General features: G+C 50.4%; 1 protein-coding gene across 5 annotated transcripts in view; it reads left to right on the top strand.

Moving 5' to 3' along the window:
• Window positions 1-18,629, top strand: part of SRRM1 (serine and arginine repetitive matrix 1) — a 657,402-nt gene that overhangs the window by 586,289 nt on the left and 52,484 nt on the right. For all 5 annotated transcript variants that reach the window (XM_069223933.1, XM_069223931.1, XM_069223935.1 and 2 more), the window contains one exon: window positions 18,312-18,500. In XM_069223933.1, the coding sequence (XP_069080034.1) occupies window positions 18,312-18,500 (189 nt within the window). The remainder of the gene's footprint in view (window positions 1-18,311; window positions 18,501-18,629) is intronic.

Raw genomic sequence — 18,629 nt, 5'->3', positions numbered from 1 at the left:
CACCAGAGACATGTTGCTGGCCCCATGGGGAGAGTGCCTTTGTCACTCTGAGGCCAGTAACAAAGCCTGCACTGGGTGGAGATGCTAACACCTCCCCCAGGCAGGAGCTGTGACACCTGGCGGTGAGCCTCAAAGGCTCACCCCTTTGTCACAGCCCAGCAGGGCACTCCAGCTTAGTGGAGTTGCCCGCCCCCTCCGGCCACGGCCCCCACTTTTGGCGGCAAGGCTGGAGGGAACAAAGAAAGCAACAAGGAGGAGTCACTGGCCAGTCAGGACAGCCCCTAAGGTGTCCTGAGCTGAAGTGACTCTGACTTTTAGAAATCCTCCATCTTGCAGATGGAGGATTCCCCCAATAGGGTTAGGATTGTGACCCCCTCCCCTTGGGAGGAGGCACAAAGAGGGTGTACCCACCCTCAGGGCTAGTAGCCATTGGCTACTAACCCCCCAGACCTAAACACGCCCTTAAATTTAGTATTTAAGGGCTACCCTGAACCCTAGAAAATTAGATTCCTGCAAACTACAAGAAGAAGGACTGCCTAGCTGAAAAACCCTGCAGAGGAAGACCAGAAGACGACAACTGCCTTGGCTCCAGAAACTCACCGGCCTGTCTCCTGCCTTCCAAAGAACTCTGCTCCAGCGACGCCTTCCAAGGGACCAGCGACCTCTGAATCCTCTGAGGACTGCCCTGCTTCGAAAAAGACAAGAAACTCCCGAGGACAGCGGACCTGCTCCAAAAAGACTGCAACTTTGTTTCAAGGAGCAGCTTTAAAGACCCCTGCAACTCCCCGCAAGAAGCGTGAGACTTGCAACACTGCACCCGGCGACCCCGACTCGGCTGGTGGAGAACCAACACCTCAGGGAGGACCCCCGGACTACTCTACGACTGTGAGTACCAAAACCTGTCCCCCCTGAGCCCCCACAGCGCCGCCTGCAGAGGGAATCCCGAGGCTTCCCCTGACCGCGACTCTCTGAAACCTAAGTCCGACGCCTGGAAAAGACCCTGCACCCGCAGCCCCCAGGACCTGAAGGACCGGACTTTCACTGCAGAAGTGACCCCCAGGAGTCCCTCTCCCTTGCCCAAGTGGAGGTTTCCCCGAGGAAGCCCCCCCTTGCCTGCCTGCAGCGCTGAAGAGATCCCTAGATCTCCCATTGACTTCCATTACAAACCCGACGCTTGTTTCTACACTGCACCCGGCCGCCCCCGCGCTGCTGAGGGTGAAATTTCTGTGTGGGCTTGTGTCCCCCCCCCGGTGCCCTACAAAACCCCCCTGGTCTGCCCTCCGAAGACGCGGGTACTTACCTGCAAGCAGACCGGAACCGGGGCACCCCCTTCTCTCCATTCTAGCCTATGTGTTTGGGGCACCACTTTGAACTCTGCACCTGACCGGCCCTGAGCTGCTGGTGTGGTGACTTTGGGGTTGCTCTGAACCCCCAACGGTGGGCTACCTTGGACCAAGAACTGAACCCTGTAAGTGTCTTACTTACCTGGTAAAACTAACAAATACTTACCTCCCCTAGGAACTGTGAAAATTGCACTAAGTGTCCACTTTTAAAACAGCTATTTGTGAATAACTTGAAAAGTATACATGCAATTTTGATGATTTGAAGTTCCTAAAGTACTTACCTGCAATACCTTTCGAATGAGATATTACATGTAGAATTTGAACCTGTGGTTCTTAAAATAAACTAAGAAAAGATATTTTTCTATATAAAAACCTATTGGCTGGATTTGTCTCTGAGTGTGTGTACCTCATTTATTGTCTATGTGTATGTACAACAAATGCTTAACACTACTCCTTGGATAAGCCTACTGCTCGACCACACTACCACAAAATAGAGCATTAGTATTATCTATTTTTACCACTATTTTACCTCTAAGGGGAACCCTTGGACTCTGTGCATGCTATTCCTTACTTTGAAATAGCACATACAGAGCCAACTTCCTACAATGTGTATCTACAGCGACAGATGCCATCGAACTGAAAATGTCACTTACCCAGTGTACATCTGTTCGTGGCATCAGTCGCTGAGATTCACATGGGCCCACCCACCTCCCCGGAAGCCTGTAGCAGTTCAGAAGTTACCTTCAATTTTGTACATTTGTATATATATTATTTAAACCTTTAATAGGTACATACTTACACATTTCATTGCGCGGGCACTATTACTATAGTACAACTCCTACCTCACCCTCTGCGGGGAAAACAATCGAAGATGGAGTCGACGCCCATGCGCAATGAGCACAGAAGGAGGAGCCACTCGGTCCAGTGACTCGAAAACACTTCTTCGAAGAAAAACAACTTGTAACACTCCGACCCAACACCAGATGGCGAGCTATGCAGACCATGTGAATCTCAGCGACTGATGCCACGAACAGATGTACACTGGGTAAGTGACATTTTCATTTCTTAGTTTATTTTAAGAACCACAGGTTCAAATTTTACATGTAATATCTCATTTGAAAGGTATTGCAGGCAAGTACTCTAGGAACTTTGAATCATTACTTCTGATGGATACAACTACCTGTGGATTCCTCACCTAATGAATACTCCCATGGCGCCAGCATTCGACGGAAATCTTCTTACTAGTCTCTGCACGTCGACGAGGACGTCACTCTAGCCCACGCGACGCCGTCTGACGTCATACAGGCAATAAGAGGTCCTCGACGACGTGCGGACATCAGTTCCCTTTTTTCCGTGCATTCGAAACGGTTATCTTCGAGGGAGCAACTGTTACTTTTTTGGTTACAGTGTATTTTTGCTGCGTAGTCTTTCGCTGTGGTAATAATGTCGCAGAGAAAGTCTGGATTTAAGCCTTGTCGTGAGTGTGGAGGCAAGATGTCGGTGACGGATCCTCATTCCGATTGCCTTTGGTGTTTGAGCTCCGACCACGACGTCTCGACTTGTGATTCATGCCAGCACATGAATCCAAAGGCCCTCAAGGAACGCGAGGCGAAGCTGTTTATGGCTAAATCGAAGGAGAAGCATCACAAGAAGTCTTCTCCAAGACATCGGCGTCATCGAGACTCCCGGCGCCATAGAGAATCTCGGCGTCATTCGAAGGAGACTCGTTCCAGGTCTTCGGAACGGCGCCGAAGGACATGGGAGATCAGTCCCACGGTTACGCCGCATCCTTCGACGCCGTTGCCCTCTCCGGCGTCTCCGACTTCACCTGGACAGGCGTCGGTGATTGAGGTATTGGAGCCTCAGGTGTTTTCTCCGGCGCAGACGCCGAGGCCGGCGTCGGGGTCGCCTCAGAGACAGGCACCTCAGTATCCGGCTTTTCCCACCCCTGGAGCCGATAGTTCCGCATTCTTGAATGCGATGTATGCCATCTTCCAACAGATGGCTCCAGGGGGTGCTCCGGCTGGGCCTTTGGCCTTTTCTTTGGGTGATCCTGCGCCTCTTCGGCCGGCACCCTTTATGCCCTTTCTCCCTTTTGGGAACGTGGGCTCGGCGCCGGTGGCCGCTCCGGTGGCTTCAGAAGGATTGGCCCCGGGGATTTCCATCCCGTCGAAGTCGGGATTTCGGCCTGTGACTCCGGTGGGTCCATCTGCTTCAGCTGCTCTTTTGTCGGCGCCGAAGTTACCTGTGGCGCCGGACGCGGCGTCGGTGGCTTCTGAAGATCGGCGCCGATCTTCGACTTCGGCGGAGGCATTGTCGACTCCGCGTATTGAACAGCGACTTCATTCCAGGAGACGTGCTCTCCGTGTATTAGAAGAGCAGGAGTACCAACGAGCCCTGGAGGAAGGAGAGCTAGAGGACTCTGGTGATGGGCTGCGTGGACTGGAGTCGGCCAGTGGGCTGGACACTTCCCCTGAGTGGGATCTTTCCTCCCCGGGGGAGTATACTGAGGAGGCTGCTTCCTTTCATGCAGTGGTACGGAAGGCAGCTAGTTTTTTGGACCTGCCTTTGCCGGTGGTGGAGGCTAAACAAAACCTTTTAACAGAGGTGCTACATCCGGCCTCAGCTGCGGCGGAGCCTCTGTTGCCATTTAATGACTCTCTGCTGGATCCGGTGATAGAGGTGTGGAAGAGGCCGGCATCTTCCCCAGCAGTTCACAGAGCCGTGGCCAGGAGGTATCGGGCGGCTCCGACTGACCCTGGGTTTCTATCTAGGCACCCTACGCCGGAGAGCTTGGTGGTGCAGGCCCTCCTGTTCAGCCAAGTCAGCGCCTGGTTCTTTCCCGACGGTGCCTGGGGACAGAGATTCAAAGAAGCTAGAGGCGCAGTCGAAGAATTTTTTTTCGTCCTGCAGTCTGGCGTTAAAAGCCACCAATGCAACCTGTATCCTGGGGAGGTATATTCATGCTCTGATGGATGACATTTCCTCATCGTTTACAGAGCTTCCCCAGGGTCTTTTGGATCTTGTCTCAAATGCCCAGGCTGCTGCGACCCAGATTATCCAGACAGGCCTGGATACCACCGACTCGGTAGCCAGAGCAATGGGCACAACTGTGGTGGCAAGGAGACCGGCCTGGCTCCGTAACTCGGGCTTTTCTGCAGATGTACAGTCCACATTGTTGGATCTCCCGTTTGATGGGGACAAACTGTTTGGAGCCAAGGCTGATTCGGCCTTGGAACGTTTTAAGGAAAGCAGGGCCACGGCTAAGTCGTTATGGCTCCAAGCTCCTTCTTCCACGGCCTCTTCCAGATTTTTCAGGAGGTTTCGTGGATTTGGGCGTGGCTCTTCCTCCTCTTCCTTTCGGGGAAGATATCAGCAACCTGCCTCTTCCCATCCCTATAGATCTTTCAGGGGGAGAGGTAGGGTCCGCACCAGAGGAGCGCCTCAGCAGCACTCTGCCTCTTCCTCATCCTCTGGCGGGGTGCAGCAGGGGAAGCAGCCTTAGGCTTCCACCATTTCCCACTCACTCCTCTCCTGTAGGGGGAAGATTACAGCATTTTCTCACCAAATGGAAGACTGTTACAACGGACACTTGGGTTCTCAGTATTGTGGGAAAAGGCTACACCCTTCCCTTTCGGGAGTTCCCGCCCCTCATCCCGCCCCGCCCTTCTTATTGTTCAGAAGAACACCTCCTGTTGCTAGAACAGGAGGTACAAGCCCTCCTTTCCAAGGGCGCGGTGGAGTTGGTCCCAGAGCAGGAAAGGGGTCGAGGATGTTACTCGAGGTATTTCCTGATTCCCAAGAAGGATGGTCGTTTGAGACCAATTCTGGACCTGAGGATCTTGAATTGGTTCCTCAAGCAGGAAAAATTCAAGATGCTGACCCTAGCACAGGTGCTTTTGGCGTTGAACAAGGAAGACTGGATGGTGTCTGTCGACTTGCAGGATGCTTACTTTCATATCCCGATACTCAAGTCACACAGGAAGTATCTCCGGTTTGTGGTGGGATCGCAACACTATCAGTTTGCGGTCCTTCCGTTTGGTCTTACTTCAGCACCTCGAGTCTTCACGAAGGTGATGTCGGTGGTTGCGGCAGAACTCAGAAGGAAGGGGATAGCAGTATTCCCTTACTTGGACGACTGGTTGATCAAAGCCAAGTCCCCGGAGCTTGTGTCGCATCATCTGCAGTCAACAACCCAGTTGTTGTTCGACCTGGGTTTTTCGGTGAACGAGCCCAAATCTCACCTAGAGCCCTCTCAGCGCCTCCTGTTCATAGGGGCAGTACTGGATACAACATTGGGTCGGGCCTTTCCTCCGCCTCAGCGGATTCAAGATATTCAGGATTTGGTTCCAATGTTTCGAAATGGAGCGGTAGTTCCAGTCCTCAAGGTCCTTCGTCTGCTCGGTCTGTTTGCCTCCTGCATTCTGTTGGTCACGCATGCTCGCTGGCACATGAGGGCTCTTCAGTGGTGCCTCCGAAGGCAGTGGTCTCAACACAAAGGGGATCTAGAGAGTACTGTCAAGATCTCCAGAGATGCTGCTGTGGATTTGAAGTGGTGGATTGCAAGCAACAATCTTTCACAAGGAAAGCCGTTCCAGCAGTCGCCACCAGTGGCCACAGTCATAACGGATGCTTCCACTCTAGGGTGGGGAGCTCATCTGGGGGATCTGGAGATCAAAGGTCTTTGGTCTCCAGAGGAACAGATGTTTCACATCAATCTGCTAGAGTTACGGGCTGTACGTCTGGCTCTCAAGGCCTTCCTCCCTTCCCTTCGTGGTCAGTCGGTACAGGTCCTAACGGACAATACTACCACGATGTGGTACATAAACAAGCAGGGAGGAGTGGGGTCGTACCTTCTCTGCAGAGAAGCTCTTCGACTATGGTCCTGGGCAAAGGACCATCAGATTTGCTTGATAGCAAACCATCTGGCCGGAGTCTTGAACGTGCGTGCGGACAGTCTCAGTCGCCAATTCTCGGCAGACCACGAGTGGCGTCTCCATCCAGATCAAGTCCGTTTAATCTTCCAGAGGTGGGGGTTTCCTCGGGTAGATCTGTTTGCCACTCGAGAGAACGCGCATTGTCCGTTATTCTGCAGCCTCCAGTATCCGATGCAGGGAGCGTTGGGGGACGCGTTTCAAATAACCTGGTGCGGCCAGTTGCTTTACGCGTTTCCTCCCATACCCTTGATTCCTCGAGTATTGAGGAAGATTCGCCAGGACCGGGCTCTAGTCATCCTAATAGCTCCGGATTGGCCAAGGAGGGTATGGTACTCCGACCTTCTCCAACTCTCAATGTGCCCTCCGCTCCGTCTCCCTTTCAGGGCAGACCTCCTCTCGCAGTCGCAGGGGCAGGTTCTACACCCCAACCTCCAGAGTCTGCACCTACATGCCTGGAGATTGAACGGGGCAACCTGAGTTCCTTCTCTCTCCCGCCTGAGGTAGTGGATGTTATATTAGCGGCCAGGCGACACTCCACTAAATCTATCTACGCTAATAGATGGTCTAAATTTGTTGCGTGGTGTGGAGAGAGGCAGATTGATCCTTTGCATGCTCATTTATCGGACATTTTGTCTTTTGCTCTGTCTCTAGCGCAGAAAGGTTGTGCAGTGGCTACCATTAAGGGTTATTTATCGGCCTTGTCAGCCTTCATATGTCTTCCAGACCAACCATCTTTATTTAAATCCCCTATTGTTATCAGATTCCTGAAAGGTCTTCTAAATAAATATCCTCCAAAACCATTCGTTATGCCGCAATGGGATTTGTCCTTGGTCCTGACTTTCCTTATGGGGTCCCCTTTTGAACCTATGCATTCTTGCCCCTTAAGGTATTTGGTTTTAAAAACAGTCTTCCTGGTAGCTATAACATCAGCAAGGAGAGTGAGTGAGTTGCAGGCCTTATCAGTAAAGCCCCCTTATACAACTTTTTATGGGGATAAGGTGGTGTTGAGGACCAAGGCTGCTTTCCTCCCGAAGGTTGTTTCACCCTTCCATTTGGCTCAGGCAATTACTTTGTCCACGTTCTATCCTCCACCTCATCCTTCCAAAGAGGAAGAAAGACTGCACCGTCTGTACCCAAAGAGAGCGTTGAGCTTCTTTATTGATAGAACAAAGGATTTCAGGCTGGAGGATCAGCTGTTTATTGGATACGTGGGCAAGAGGAGAGGAAAGGCAGTCCACAAGAGAACACTATCCAGGTGGGTTGTTCTTTGCATTAAAATCTGTTACTCTTTGGCAAAGAAGGATCCTCCTGAGGGCATTAGAGCTCATTCCACCAGAGCTAAGTCGGCCACTTCGGCCTTGGCCAGGGGTGTTCCTGTGGTTGACATCTGCAAGGCCGCAACTTGGTCGTCCCTTCACACTTTTGCAAAACATTACTGTTTGGATTCTGAGGTTAGAAGGGACGGCCATTTTGCACGGTCAGTGCTGCAGGATTTCTTGGTTTGACCATTTAGGCACCCACCGCCGGGCGTGGTACTGCTTTGGGACTCTATTCATTAGGTGAGGAATCCACAGGTAGTTGTATCCATCAGAAGAACGAGTTACTTACCTTCGGTAACGACTTTTCTGGTGGATACATTAGCTACCTGTGGATTCCTCACGGTCCCACCCGCCTCCCCGTTGCCTTTCTGGTCTTTCCAAGTAATCCTTGAGTGCGCTCCTCTTGGTCTTTGAGGGTGCAATAGATGTTGTATATAATATATTTATATATATGTATATATGTATATATCTTTGTGTATATACTTGATGTGTGTATATATATTTTTTTTAAAAGAGTTATTTATATATATATATATATATATATATATATATATATATATATATATATATATATATATATAAAAGATTTACAGTTATTCACGCAATGTTGTGTATTTTTACAATATAATTGGATGTTGCCTTGCTCTTTCATTGCATTGCCTGGTTGTTCTCATGCACGTAAAAAATGATTGGTACTGACGTCCGCACGTCGTCGAGGACCTCTTATTGCCTGTATGACGTCAGACGGCGTCGCGTGGGCTAGAGTGACGTCCTCGTCGACGTGCAGAGACTAGTAAGAAGATTTCAGTCGAATGCTGGCGCCATGGGAGTATTCATTAGGTGAGGAATCCACAGGTAGCTAATGTATCCACCAGAAAAGTCGTTACCGAAGGTAAGTAACTCGTTCTTTAGCATGTATACTTTTTACATAAAACACAATAAGCTGTTTTAAAAGTGGACACTTAGTGCAATTTTCACAGTTCCTGGGGGAGGGTAAGTTATTGTTAGTTTTGTCAGGTAAGTAAATCACTTACAAGTCTCAGGTTTGGGTCCAAGGTAGCCCACCGTTGGGGGTTCAGAGCAACCCCAAAGTTATCACACCAGCAGCTCAGGGCCGGTCAGGTGCAAAGGTCAAAGAGGTGCCCAAAACACATAGGCTTCAATGGAGAGAAGGGGGTGCCCCGGTTCCAGTCTGCCAGCAGGTAAGTACCCGCGTCTTCGGAGGGCAGACCAGGGGGGTTTTGTAGGGCACCGCGGGGGGGGACACAAAGTAGCACAGAAAGTACACCCTCAGCAGCGCGGGGGCGGCCGGGTGCAGTGTGCAAACACGCGTCGGGTTCACAATGGTTTTCAATGAGAGATCAAGGGATCTCTTCAGCGTCGCAGGCAGGCAGGGGGGGGGGGGGGGGCTCCTCGGGGTAGCCACCACCTGGGCAAGGGAGAGGGCCTCCTGGGGGTCACTCCTGCACAGAAGTTCCGTTTCTTTAGGGGCTGGGGGCTGCGGGTGCAGGGTCTTTCCCAGCCGTCGGGAAATGGAGTTCAGACAGTCGCGGTCAGGGGGAGCCTGGGGATTCCCTCTGCAGGCGTCGCTGTGGGGGCTCAGGGGGGACAACTTTGGTTACTCACAGTCGTAGAGTCGCCGGAGGGTCCTCCCTGAGTTGGTTGTTCTCCACCAGTCGAGTCGGGGTCGCCGGGTGCAGTGTTGCAAGTCTCACGCTTCTTGCGGGGAGTTGCAGGGGTCTTTAAATCTGCTCCTTGTAACAAAGTTGCAGTTCTTTTGGAGCAGTGCCGCTGTCCTCGGGAGTTTCTTGTCTTTTTCGAAGCAGGGCAGTCCTCAGAGGTTTCAGAGGTCGCTGGTCCCTTGGAAAGCATCGCTGGAGCAGGTTTCTTTGGAAGGCAGGAGACAGGCCGGTAAGTCTGGGGCCAAGGCAGTTGGTGTCTTCTGTTCTTCCTCTGCAGGGGTTTGTCAGCTCAGCAGTCCTTCTTCTTGTTAGTTGCAGGAATCCGTTTTTCTAGGTTTAGGGGAGCCCTTAAATACTAAATTTAAGGGCGTGTTTAGGTCTGGTGGGTTAGTAGCCAATGGCTACTAGCCCTGAGGGTGAGTACACCCTCTTTGTGCCTCCTCCCAAGGGGAGGGGGTCACATCCCTAATCCTATTGGGGGAATCCTCCATCTGCAAGATGGAGGATTTCTAAAAGTTAGAGTCACTTCAGCTCAGGACACCTGAGGGGCTGTCCTGACTGGCCAGTGACTCCTCCTTGTTGTTTTCTTTGTTTCCTCCAGCCTTGCCGCCAAAAGTGGGGGCCGTGGCCGGAGGGGGCGGGCAACTCCACTAAGCTGGAGTGTCCTGCGGTGCTGTGACAAAGGGGTGAGCCTTTGAGGCTCACCGCCAGGTGTTACAGCTCCTGCCTGGGGGAGGTGTTAGCATCTCCACCCAGTGCAGGCTTTGTTACTGGCCTCAGAGTGACAAAGGCACTCTCCCCATGGGGCCAGCAACATGTCTCTAGTGTGGCAGGCTGCTGGAACCAGTCAGCCTACACAGATAGTCGGTTAGGTTTCAGGGGGCACCTCTAAGGTGCCCTCTGGGGTGTATTTTACAATAAAATGTACACTGGCATCAGTGTGCATTTATTGTGCTGAGAAGTTTGATACCAAACTTCCCCATTTTCAGTGTAGCCATTATGGTGCTGTGGAGTTTGTGTTTGACAGACTCCCAGACCATATACTCTTATGGCTACCCTGCACTTACAATGTCTAAGGTTTGTCTTAGACACTGTAGGGGCACAGTGCTCATGCACTGGTGCCCTCACCTATGGTATAGTGCACCCTGCCTTAGGGCTGTAAGGCCTGCTTGAGGGGTGTCTTACCTATACTGCATAGGCAGTGAGAGGCTGGCATGGCACCCTGAGGGGAGTGCCATGTCGACTTACTCGTTTTGTTCTCACCAGCACACACAAGCTGGCAAGCAGTGTGTCTGTGCTGAGTGAGGGGTCTCCAGGGTAGCATAAGACATGCTGCAGCCCTTAGAGACCTTCCTTGGCATCAGGGCCCTGGGTACCAGGGGTACCACTTACAAGGGACTTATCTGGATGCCAGGGTGTGCCAATTGTGGAATCAAAAGTACAGGTTAGGGAAAGAACACTGGTGCTGGGGCCTGGTTAGCAGGCCTCCGCACACTTTCAATTCAAAACATAGCATCAGCAAAGGCAAAAAGTCAGGGGGTAACCATGCCAAGGAGGCATTTCCTTACAAGTAGTGTTAAGCATTTGTTGTACACACACACACAGGCAATAAATGAGGAACACACACTCAGAGACAATTCCAGGCCAATAGGTTTTTGTATAGAAAAATATATTTTCTTAGTTTATTTTAAGAACCACAGGTTCAAATTCTACATGTAATATCTCATTTGAAAGGTATTGCAGGTAAGTACTTTAGGAACTTTGAATTATCACAATAGCATATATACGTTTTACATAAAACACATATAGCTATTTTAAAAGTGGACACAGTGCAATTTTCAAAGTTCCTGGGGGAGGTAAGTTATTGTTAGTTCTTGCAGGTAAGTAAACCACCTACGGGGTTCAAATTGGGGTCCAAGGTAGCCCACCGTTGGGGGTTCAGAGCAACCTCAAAGTCACCACACCAGCAGCTCAGGGCCGGTCAGGTGCAGAGGTCAAAGAGGTGCCCAAAACACATAGGCTTCAATGGAGAAGGGGGTGCCCCGGTTCCAGTCTGCCAGCAGGTAAGTACCCGCGTCTTCGGAGGGCAGACCAGGGGGGTTTTGTAGGGCACTGGGGGGGGACACAAGTCCACACAAAAAGTACACCCTCAGCTGCGCGGGGGCGTCGGGTGCAGTGTGTAAACCAGCGTCGGGTTTGTAATAGGAATCAATGGGAGACCAAGGGGTCTCTTCAGCGTTGCAGGCAGGCAAGGGGGGGGCTCCTCGGGGTAGCCACCACCTGGGCAAGGGAGAGGGCCTCCTGGGGGTCACTCCTGCACTGGAGTTCCGATCCTTCAGGTCCTGGGGGCTGCGGGTGCAGGGTCTTTTCCAGGCGTCGGGATTTCAGAGTCAGGCAGTCACGGTCAGGGGGAGCCTCGGGATTCCCTCTGCAGGCGTCGCTGTGGGGGCTCAGGGGGAACAACTTTGGTTACTCACAGTCTTGGAGTCGCCTGGGGGTCCTCCCTTTAGCGTTGTTTCTTCACCAGTCGAGTTGGGGTCGCCGGGTGCAGTGTTGCAAGTCTCACGCTTCTTGCGGGGATTGCAGGGGTCTTTAAATCTGCTCCTCTGGAAACAAAGTTGCAGTCTTTGTTGAACAGGGCCGCTGTTCTCTGGAGTTTCTTGGTCTTTTGGAAGCAGGGCAGTCCTCTGAGGATTCAGAGGTCGCTGGTCCTGGGGAAAGCGTCGCTGGAGCAGTTTTCTTCTGAAGGAGGGAGACAGGCCGGCAGGGCTGGGGCCAAAGCAGTTGGTGTCTTCGTCTTCTCTGCAGGGGTTTTTCAGCTCAGCAGTCCTCTTCTTCGTAAGTTGCAGGAATCTAGTTTCTTAGGTTCTGGGGAGCCCCTAAATACTGAATTTAAGGGCATGTTTAGGTCTGGGGGGTTAGTAGCCAATGGCTACTAGCCCTGAGGGTGAGTACACCCTCTTTGTGTCTCCTCCCAGGGGGGGGGGGGGGGGGGGGAGAATCACATTCCTAACCCTATTGGGGGAATCCTCCATCTGCAAGATGGAGGATTTCTAAAAGTTAGAGTCACTTCAGCTCAGGACACAGTAGGGGCTGTCCTGACTGGCCAGTGACTCCTCCTTGTTATTCCCATTATTTTCTCCGGCCTTGCCGCCAAAAGTGGGGCTGTGGCCGGAGGGGGCGGGCAACTCCACTAGCTGGAGTGCCCTGTGGTGCTGGAACAAAGGGGGTGAGCCTTTGAGGCTCACCGCCAGGTGTTACAGCTCCTGCCTGGGGGAGGTGATAGCATCTCCACCCAGTGCAGGCTTTGTTACTGGCCACAGAGTGACAAAGGCACTCTCCCCATGTGGCCAGCAACATGTCTCGAGTGTGGCAGGCTGCTAAAACCAGTCAGCCTACACAGGTAGTTGGTTAAGGTTTCAGGGGGCACCTCTAAGGTGCCCTCTGGGGTGTATTTTACAATAAAATGTACACTGGCATCAGTGTGCATTTATTGTGCTGAGAAGTTTGATACCAAACTTCCCAGTTTTCAGTGTAGCCATTATGGTGCTGTGGAGTTCGTGTTTGACAAACTCCCAGACCATATACTCTTATGGCTACCCTGCACTTACAATGTCTAAGGTTTGGCTTAGACACCGTAGGGGCACAGTGCTCCTGCACTGGTGCCCTCACCTATGGTATAGTGCACCCTGCCTTAGGGCTGTAAGGCCTGCTAAAGGGGTGACTTATCTATACTGCATAGGCAGTGTGAGGTTGGCATGGCACCCTGAGGGGAGTGCCATGTCGACTTACTAGTTTTGTCCTCACCAGCACACACAAGCTGGCAAGCAGTGTGTCTGTGCTGAGTGAGTGGTCCCCAGGGTGGCATAAGACATGCTTCAGCCCTTAGAGACCTTCCCTGGCATCAGGGCCCTTGGTACCAGGGGTACCAGTTACAAGGGACTTACCTGGATGCCAGGGTGTGCCAATTGCGGATACAAAAGTACAGGTTAGGGAAAGAACACTGGTGCTGGGGCCTGGTAGCAGGGTCCCAGCACACTTCTCAGTCAAGTCAGCATCAGTATCAGGCAAAAAGTGGGGGGTAACTGCAACAGGGAGCCATTTCTTTACAGGTACTTTAGGAACTTTGAATAATCACAATAGCATATATACTTTTCAAATAAATCACATATAGCTATTTTAAAACTAGACAAAGTGCAATTTTCACAGTTCCTAGGGGGAGTAAGAATTTGTTAGCTCTTGCAGGTAAGTAAACCACCTACGGGGTTCAAGTTTGGGTCCAAGGTAGCCCACCGTTGGGGGTTCAGCGCAACCCCAAAGTTACCACACCAGCAGCTCAGGGCCGGTCAGGTGCAGAGGTCAAAGTGGTGCCCAAAAGGCATAGGCTTCAATGGAGAAGGGGGTGCCCCGGTTCCAGTCTGCCAGCAGATAAGTACCCGCGTCTTCGGAGGGCAGACCAGGGGGGTTTTGTAGGGCACCGGATGGGGCACAAGTTAGAACAGAAAGTACACCCTCAGCAGCACGGGGGCGGCCGGGTGCAGTGTGCAAACACACGTCGGGTTTCCAATGTAAATCAATGGGAGACCAAGGGGTCTCTTAAGCGATGCAGGCAGGCAAGGGGGGGGGGGGGGAGGGGCGGGGCTCCTCGGGGTAGCCACCACCTGGGCAAGGGAGAGGGCCTCCTGGGGGTCACTCCTGCACTGGAGTTCCGATCTTTCAGGTCCTGGGGGCTGCGGGTGCAGAGTCTTTTCCAGGCATCGGGATCTGGGAGTCAGGCAGTCGCGGTCAGGGGGAGCCTCGGGATTCCCTCGGCAGGCGTCGCTGTGGGGGATCGGGGGGGGGGGGGGGGGCAACTCTGGCTACTCACGGTCTCGTAGTCGCTGGGGAGTCCTCCCTGAAGTGTTGTTTCTCCACAAGTCGAGCCGGGGGCGTCGGGTGCAGGGTTGCAAGTCTCACGCTTCTGGCGGGAAACGCAGTTGTCTTGAAGTTGCTTCTTTGGAAACAAAGTTGCAGTCTTTGGCGAAAAGGGCCGCTGTTCTCTGGAGTTTCTTGGTCCTTCTAGAGCAGGGCAGTCCTCTGAGGATTCAGAGGTCGCTGGTCCTGGGGAAAGTGTCGCTGGAGCAGTGTCTTTAGAAGGGAGGGAGACAGGCCGGTAGGGCTGGGGCCAAAGCAGTTGGTGTCTCCGTCTTCTCTGCAGGGTTTTTCAGCTCAGCAGTCCTCGTCTTCTTAGGTTGCAGGAATCTGAGTTCCTAGGTTCAGGGGAGCCCCTAAATACAGAATTTAGGGGTGTGTTTAGGTCAGGGAGGGCGGTAGCCAATGGCTACTAGCCCTGGGGGTGGCTACACCCTCTTTGTGCCTCCTCCTAAGGGGAGGGGTCACATTCCTATCCCTATTGGGGGGATCCTCCATCTGCAAGATGGAGGATTCCTAAAAGTCAGAGTCAATTCAGCTCAGGTTGCCTTAGGGGCTGTCCTGACTGGCCAGTGACTCCTCCTTGTTTTTCTCATTATCTCCTCCGGCCTTGCCGCCAAAAGTGGGGCCATTCTCTTTTTGCCACTATCTTACCTCTAAGGGCAACCCTTGGACTCTGTGCATACTATTCCTTACTTTGAAATAGTGCATACAGAGCCAACTTCCTACACCGACCCCCTGTATGCACCTGGCCGCCCCCGTTCCGCTGAGGGTGCGTGTTTGGTGCCTTCTTGGGCCCCCCTACCCCCCAGTACTCCTCTAAACTCCTCCAGTCTGCCCCCAACAGCGTGGGTACTTACCTGCAAGCAGCCTGGAACCAGAGTACCACCTGTCTCCATAGAGGCCCACGTTATTTTGGCTCCTGTTTGACCGCTGCACCTAACTGGCCCTGTGTTGCTGGTGCTGGGTGTTTAGCGTTATCTTGAACCCCCAGCAGTGGGCTACCCATGCCCCTGAGACTGAGCCTGTAAGTTGGTTACTTACCTCCAAAACTATACTGTACTTTCTTCCCCCAGGAACTGTTCAAAATTGCACTGTCCACTTTTAAAATAGCTTTTTGCCATTTTAAAGAAAACCGTGTACATTGTTGATGTGATTCAAAGTCCGGATTATAACTATACAAAGTAACTTTCATTTAATGTACTTACGTGCTAATTGAATCTTGTGGTTCTAAAAATAAATTAACAAAACATATTTTTCTATATAAAATCCTATTGGTCTGGAGTTAAGTCATTGAGTGTGTTTCTTCTATTGCTTGTGTATGTACAACAAATGCTTAACATTACCCTCTGGTAAGCCTAACTGCTTGACCACACTACCACAAATAGAGCATTAGTATTATCTATTATTGCTTCTGCCAAGCCTCCTGGGGCACCCCTAGACTCTGTGCACACTATATCTCATTTTGATATAGTATATACAGTGCCAGATTCCTACATACGTGATATAATGGCAGTTTGGGCTGGACTGTTTCTATGGAGAACAGGGTCGAGACTGATTTGCATATGGCTGGGTCCAAACTGGGGTGACGTGGCGAGCAAAATAAAGATGGATTAAACCCAGATCTGTGACTGGAGTGAGTGTTTGAAATGTTTCAACCCTCCGGCCATCATTTTATTTTGTTTTGTGATGTTGCCTTGTGCGAGCTAAGTGGCTAGGGTATGCCCAAATGTGGGTCCCTTTCTCACTGCCCCACTGGATTGAAGCTACCCTGACTGATGAAGGGTGATACCCTGAAACAGGTCTCAGGATGCTTGTTTCCTGTCTAGGGAGGACCTAGTCTAGCAGTTCGGGCTGGACTGTTCCCATGGAGAACAGGGTCAAGACTGATTTGCATATGGCTTGGTCCAAACTGGGGTGATGTGGCGAGAAAAATAACAATAGGTGAAACCTAGATCTGTGACTGGGGTGAGTGTTTGAAAAGTTTCAACCCTCCAGCCATTATTCTATTTTGTTTTGTGATGTATACTTGATATACTGCCTGGCGGATTACCTCCTTAGAGTGGACAGCTATTTTGCAGACCTACTTAGAATGCAGCTACAAGTTCATGAGTGGCAACTCCACCTATAAGTCCTACTCCTGTGCTTCAGTCATTAGATGCAAAAATCCCAAAACTTTGCCTTCAGGTTTCCACACTCTCAATTCTTGGGTAATGCTCTTTGGATGACCTGGTCGGAAATATTAGCCTACTCTTGTCCTCTTCCCCTACTCCTGTCCTCTTCCCCTACTCTTTGCGTTACGGATCAGGAAGATTCGGCAAACCTCCCTCATCCTCACCCTGGTGGCTTGGTTTCCATGTGGGCCAGGCAACCCTGGTTCTCAACCCTTCTTGAGATGCCTTTTGTACCCTAGTAGAAGCTCCCCAACAGGCCAGACAGCTTACACAAGATTAAGTCAAGATCATATACCTAGACTACAGACAGCTCAGTCTAGCAATTTGGCTCCTAAGGTCTTAGACTTTGGTTACGTTGGTCTACCTCAGAATTCATGAACGTTCTCAAAGAAGCACAAAGCCCCATGCTCCATGCCTGTTACGATGCCAATTGAAAAACGTTTTTCCACTATTGCATTTCAAAAGGTTTGGACCTTCTCATACCACGAGTTCAGGATACTTTTGGTAAACTCCTTCACCTACATAAGTAAAATTTAACTTACACCTCCATATGCCTTCACTTTGCCGCCTTTGCAACCTACTTGCAAAACGGGGATCACTCATGTTTGTTTGTGATCCTTGTCATCAAGGTTTTCCGAGTGGGGCTCAATGGGTCATCCTTCCTAGAGTTCCTCTTGCTCAAGTCTGGAACCTCAGTAGGCTTCTGGACCCTCCTTTCTAACACCTATAGTCATGCCCCTTACAGTTTTTCTTGGAATGTTGTCTTCCTTGTCACTATTTTCTCCCTAAGACATGTTAGTGAGCTTCGAGCCCTCACCTGAGAAGAGCTTTTCTTTCAAGTCCATAACAACAAAATTGACCTGAACAGCAGATACAAATTCCTACCAAAAGTTACATGTTACTTCCACCAAAACCAAACTATCACGCTGCCTGTCTTTTTACGTCAACCAGATTAGTTGCACAAAGAGCTCTTCACAACCTTTATGTGAAATACACCCTTATACACTACATTGACAGGACCAACACTTTCCGCAAAACACTTGTTGTTCTATTTGCCAAACCTCATAAAGTTCACAGTTTGTCAAGAACAGGTGCAGGCAGGTGGATTATCCAGTGCATCCAGACCTGCTACCTCACAGCCAGGAAAACACTGCATGCTAGGCCCAGACCACTTTCTACCAATAAGAAAGAAGCTACTATGGATTTCCTGGGTAGCATTACCAAAGTTGAAATAAGCCCTTCAGCATGCATTCACTGAACATTACTGTCTGGACGTCCAGCTCACCATAAACTAAAGTTGGTCAAATGGTTGTAAGGACTTTGTTCCAAACATCTGCACCATCCACTGGCTGATCCTGCTTAAGGTAGCACTGCTTTACAGTCTATGTAGCGTATATGTATTTATAGCCACACAAAGTACAACTAGAAACATTTACTTACCCTGTAAGCATCTGTCCGGAGCCTGTAGTGCTGTAGGTTTACATGCAACCCTCTGATCCCCAGGAGCCAGTGATTCATACAGATTAGTTTCCCTTCTTTAGACACTTTCACAGATGGTCATCAAAATGTCCGAATTTACCGCTCCATCAGAACGCTTACTCACTGGGCGAAAAACAATTTAGCAATGGAGCTGATGCCCATGCACATTGCCAACTAAGGAGTCATACCTTGCACCTTGAAAGACTTCTAACAGAAACAAGTTGCTAACGTCCAAGGTTGACACTGTATGGTAGGAATATGCAGAGCATATGAATCAACAGTAGTGCCACATGCTAATGCTTACAGAGTAAGTAACATTTTCCTTTATTAATATATCTTATAATTTGAAATAACATTTACATATATTTTTCAAACAAACAAGACTAAGAGATTGAAATTATTTTTAATGCCAAAAAACAATAGATATTTAAAATAACATTCATTGGTAATGTCTTGTCTTTCAAAGACTTCTGACCAGGAAGGTGGTGGGAAGAAAAAAAAGAAAAAGAAGGATAAGAAGCACAAGAAGGATAAAAAGCACAAGAAACACAAGAAGCACAAGAAAGAAAGGGGTGCAAATGCAGAGGGGGCGACTAGCCCTCCTGTGTCAATGTTGGAAAGAGGAGACATGGACGATGATAATTTACCCAAAAAGGTAAATCCTGCATAAAACCAGCCTCCATTTAAGTTATGTCTTCAACCCATCTGTATTTTGTATCTGAATAAAATGAATGGCAGTATGGTGCTACATATATTCTACAGCTTCTCTATGATTTGCCAAGGT

Source organism: Pleurodeles waltl, chromosome 3_1 (genome assembly GCF_031143425.1).
Source record: "Pleurodeles waltl isolate 20211129_DDA chromosome 3_1, aPleWal1.hap1.20221129, whole genome shotgun sequence".
Taxonomy (NCBI): domain Eukaryota; kingdom Metazoa; phylum Chordata; class Amphibia; order Caudata; family Salamandridae; genus Pleurodeles; species Pleurodeles waltl.
The sequence above is the reverse complement of the archived record's forward strand: the minus strand, read 5'-3'. Positions and strand labels throughout refer to the sequence as shown.